This window comes from Quercus suber, unplaced genomic scaffold (assembly GCF_002906115.3).
Source record: "Quercus suber isolate HL8 unplaced genomic scaffold, Cork oak 2.0 scaffold_170, whole genome shotgun sequence".
NCBI classification, from domain to species: Eukaryota; Viridiplantae; Streptophyta; class Magnoliopsida; order Fagales; family Fagaceae; genus Quercus; species Quercus suber.
In genome coordinates, this window is record NW_027069630.1 from 192,423 (window position 1) to 197,721 (window position 5,299).

Genomic DNA, 5,299 nt, shown 5'->3' on the forward strand with positions numbered 1-5,299 from the left:
CGACCTATTTTTTGTCAGTCAACTTTAAGCCGGAGTTCGGCACCACCGACTACTGTATTTAACAACTTTGCATTATAACAACTTCTAACTTTTAAAAGCTGATAAACAATGATTAAAATTAATTAATTTTTGATTTGGTAAAATATCTATTAAAGTCTTATTCCAAGCTTTGGCTTGTGGAAGTTGTAGGGGAATGGGATTCAAAAGAATAAAGTCAGCTTTCCTATTCCTATGAGAGAGAAAAATAACAAAAAAGTAGGTAATGAGAATGCAAGAAAAATAAAAAAAATAAAGTGGAAAAAAGGGGAGAGAGAAACTGGTGGGATTTGAGCTGTGATTTAGCTGTCTTGTGATGCATTATTTCAATCACAACACATCTCCAACATCCCTAGAAAAAAAAAAAAAACCCTTCTTGCTCTCTCCACTCCTTTCTCTCTCTTCTCAACACAACACCAATTACTCCATAGCCAAACTCCCAACTCTTTATTCCTTCAAATTCATTCTCTCTCTCTCTCTCTCTCTCTCTCTCTCACAGATCTCAAAGTGACCATTTTTTTGAAGGCCGCCCCAAAAACTCCATTTGCATTCCCTTCCTATAACTGAGAAAAGAGAGTGAAATATCATAGAGAGAGAGAGCAAAAAAAGGAAAGAAAAAGTGGCATTTGGGAACTCAGATGTCTCATGTGAGATGAAGAAGAAGACCCACTTAAACCTCTACTTTGATCTCTCACTCCTCATTGTCTTCTTTCTAGGCACAGTCTCACTCTGTGCCGCTGAACAAGCCGTTATCACTCACCATGGAGGCCTCACCGACACTGAGGCCTTGTACATCAGGCAACGTCAGCTTCTCTACTACAGAGATGAGTTTGGTGACAGAGGTGAGAATGTGAGTGTAGACCCATCTCTGGTTTTTGAGAACCCAAGAATAAAAAATGCTTACATAGCATTACAAGCTTGGAAGCAAGCTATTCTCTCTGACCCTCAGAATCTCACTGGGAACTGGGTTGGATCTAATGTCTGTAACTACACTGGGGTTTTCTGTGCTACAGCACTAGACAACCCCAAGATCCGAACCGTTGCGGGCATTGATCTTAACCACGGCGACATTGCTGGGTACTTGCCAGAGGAGCTTGGTTTACTCGTTGATCTTGCATTGTTCCACATAAACTCAAACAGGTTTTGTGGTACTGTGCCACACAAGTTCAAGGATCTGATACTTTTGTTCGAATTGGATCTCAGTAACAACCGCTTCGCTGGCAAGTTCCCAAAAGTGGTGTTGAAGCTCCCTCAGCTCAAATTCTTGGATCTGAGATTCAACGAATTCGAAGGTACGGTGCCCAAGGAACTGTTCGACAAGCCACTGGACGCAATCTTCATCAACCACAACAGGTTCAGGTTCGATCTACCAGACAACTTTGGCAACTCACCAGTGTCGGTCATTGTCGTAGCCAACAACAAGTTCCATGGGTGTGTCCCATCCAGCATAGGAAACATGTCTAACCTCAACGAGATTATCTTGATGAACAATGGGCTAAGATCTTGCATACCTTCGGAGATTGGGATGCTGAAGAATTTAACGGTGCTTGATGTGAGCTTTAACGAGCTGTTGGGTCCATTGCCTGACTCATTCGGTAACCTAGTGAGTATTGAACAGCTAGACGTGGCGCACAACTTGCTATCTGGGACCATCCCAGCTAGTATATGTAAATTGAAGAATCTGCAGAACTTTACCTTCTCGTATAACTTCTTCACGGGTGAGCCGCCGGTTTGTTTGTCTCTACCGGATTTCAGTGACAGGAGGAACTGTTTGCCAAACAGACCGGAACAGAGGGCCGCTCAAAGATGTAAGTCGTTCTTGTCTCGCCCTGTGGATTGTAATTCATTTAGATGCAAACCTTTCGTTCCTGCTTTGCCTCCACCTCCTCCGCCTTCGCCACCTCTTCTTTCACCTCCTCCACCTGTTCTCTCACCTCCGCCACCTTCACCTGTTATCAAGCCACTTACACCACCACCACCATCACCACCTCCACCTTCGCCTCCACCTCCAGTTTATTCACCACCTCCACCTTCGCCGCCACCACCAGTTTATTTGCCACCTCCACCACCCCCTCCTCCTCCACCTTCACCACCTCCTCCACCACCTCCAGTTTACTCTCCACCGCCACCTCCACCATCACCACCACCTCCTTCTCCACCTCCACCATCACCCCCACCACCTTCTCCATCACCACCTCCACCATCTCCTCCACCTCCCTCACCGCCACCGCCTATTCCATATTGTGTCCGCTCACCACCGCCTCCACCACCAAATTCACCACCCCCGCCGCCACCTCTGTTCTCCCCACCCCCACCAATACCATACTACTATAATTCACCACCTCCACCGCAACACTCACCACCGCCACCTCAACATTCGCCACCTCCACCGCCTCACTCACCGCCCCCTCCTCCACATTCTCCCCCACCACCAATTTATCCCTATTTATCACCGCCACCACCTCCAACGCCTGTATATTCTCCACCTCCCCCAGTCCATTCACCACCTCCACCATCCCCACCTCCTTGTATAGAACCACCACCACCTCCTCCACCTCCTTGTATAGAACCACCCCCACCACCTTCACCACCACCACCATGTGAAGAGCATTCGCCACCACCTCCTCCACCAGTTCACAACTTGCCACCACCTCCACCAGTTCACTACAATTCCCCTCCACCACCACCCCAAGTTTACTATAGCTCTCCCCCACCACCAACACCAGTTCACCATTCTCCACCACCACCCGAAATTCACTACAGTTCACCACCACCGCCACCGGCTCCAGTACCATGTGAACATCCTCCACCTGCTTCATCACCGCCACCACCAATTGTTTATGAAAGCCCACCGCCTCCGACTCCAGTATACGAGGGGCCATTGCCACCAATCTTCGGAGTTTCATACGCATCTCCTCCACCACCACCCTTTTATTGATTCTTTTGAGAAATTTCTTCCTCTAACCTTTCCTCAACCACAAACAAACCCAAAAATTATTAAAATATCACAATTTATATTTGCGGCCATTGCTTCTTTTTCCTCTTCCTGTGCTCTATCTCCACCCATTTTTCTTTCTCTATGGGCAATTCTCGTCGCTCATAGGGAGGATAAATTAGAGAATGTAAAAGGGGTCTCAGTTCAACTCTAGCAATCATCATCTCCAGCAATGTGGGCATTATAGTATTATATTTGTTAAAGAAGAAGCAGAGAAGAGGAGAAAGATAAACAGTGAGAGAGAGGTAAGAGGATAAAAGTCTCTCCGTATTTGTTTTAATTGTTATGGATATTTGAGTTGTGAAATAAAATTTGGCAGAGAAAGAGTAGGTTGCAGAGTAAGTTGTATGTATAGGGATGAATTGGAGACCATAATTCAGGGCTACAAAGGCAGCAGTTCTCTCTGTAGCTATTACTAGTTCGTTGGGGGTTTCATTGTTATTGTCTCTCTCTTTTTATATCATACTTTTGTTTCTTTTTCTTTTATCTGATTTTATAGTATAATCATGAACATTTTTACTTGTACTATTTGATTTTCAGAATTCAGCAGATCATTCCTTTCTCTCCCCATTGCGTCATATGATTGATATAATTCTCTGGTGTTAGATTTTGATAAAGATGTATGTTTTATTTGTGAATCCATGTTTTTGATTGGATATATAATGGCTAGAAATGTGCCAAATTAACTTCGTTTCTCTTAAGATTTCTAAGCTGTCTTTGATGGCCCTTTTGCCTCATCATATTATTACTGCATCAAAACTGAGGCTTTTAGAGAATGGGGTTCGACCCATCCTCTATATTAGAAAGAACCACGTGCAGCATTGAAGTTTTCATGATGTTTGACATTGTGAAACAACCAATTTCCAGTTATGGAGGAAAAGTTCAGTATTAATTGAGAGTATGATTTTGTGACTATAAATTTGTGTGCAATATCTGATATGAGGGGGTGATTAGGCTTTAGCCCTACCATGCTGTTGTTTTCATGTGTCAGAGATTTTCAGCCCCTCCCAAAAAAAAAAAAAAAAAAAAAGAGTACTGAAATTTCGATCAATTTTGCTGGTCCCAACTAAGATTTCTGTGGGACCTGAAATTCCTTGATTGGTGCTACATCAAATTCCTTAGCTTAGATTTCTCATTAAATTAATAAGGTTGGGATAAGTAGCATGTGCAACCACTAATACTAGTTTGAAATTTTGAATTCAAACCTGTTCTCACTTCACGCTAACACTTTCCCATTGGAATTTGGAATGTTCATCTGATTACGCTGCTCAAAAAGTTTCTAAGCAGGCTGGGAAAAAAACACTCTTTTCACATTGTTCTCCTCAAGAATCTCTCTCTTTTTGCCTTATTCTTTTACCCCTCAGATGCACCATTGACATCCCTCCATTGTTGTTGTTGACTGTTATCATTACTCTTGTGCTTTTCCTATAGAAAAGCTCTTTGGGTTTGGTATACCCCTCCAATAGGCCCTTTTTAGATCATTACCTTTTCAGATTTTTATTTAAAAAAAAAAAAATTAAATAGGATTTATTTATGACATCGGAGCCATCTTGATTGCTCTTCACCATCAAGTTAATTATCAATAAATTTCTAATTTTTTGCATGTAAATACCTTATTCAATGACAAAAAAAACTTTACTCAATTTAAGTAATTGGAATCCATTATCTTAATTACCCAACATTAGTTTCAAATATAATAACCTCGGTTCGTGATGACCTTTTTAAAGGGGACAGGGGGACAGTTGCGGATGCTCAATTTTAAAGAGAATCTAGAAAAATCGAATTAATAGCAAACACCACCATGCCATTGTTGCATTGTTCCCTCCATTTTCAACTCCATCATGACATTAAAACCGTACCATCATAACAAACCTAAAATCGCCAAGTATTAAAATGCAATTACTAGGGCCTGCCATTGTCACCCAACCATAGTTGCTACACATGGCTAACTTTTGCTATCACCACCAAACCCTTTTTTATTGCTTCTGCAAAGCCAAATTGATAGTCATGTTGGTCTAACTCGTCCTCTTGGATGCACAAACGTTTTCACCTCAAAAAAACTTGGCTGATTCCTCAAAGACCAAGTGATAGCAGGCCCTACAATCCAGCAATTTAGTTCGGTATATTTCCTACAATGCCTATGAAATTGACGACGCATATTCGTAGACTGTTGGTTTCAGTATAGTAGTCCTTTTCTGGCAGAGAATTCAATTCTGGATTGTTCGAAAGCTGTAATACAAGAGAAGAAACTTTTCATGGGCGAATCCC

The 5,299-nt window shown here is 42.4% G+C and overlaps 1 protein-coding gene across 1 annotated transcript; it reads left to right on the top strand.

The window, feature by feature from the left end:
- Positions 1-362: 362 nt before the first annotated feature.
- Positions 363-3,597, top strand: LOC111988829 (leucine-rich repeat extensin-like protein 4). The gene has a single exon (XM_024020637.2). The coding sequence runs from the start codon at positions 689-691 to the stop codon at positions 2,972-2,974; it is 2,286 nt and encodes a 761-aa protein (XP_023876405.2). The 5' UTR covers positions 363-688; the 3' UTR covers positions 2,975-3,597.
- The last annotated feature ends 1,702 nt before the right edge of the window (positions 3,598-5,299 follow it).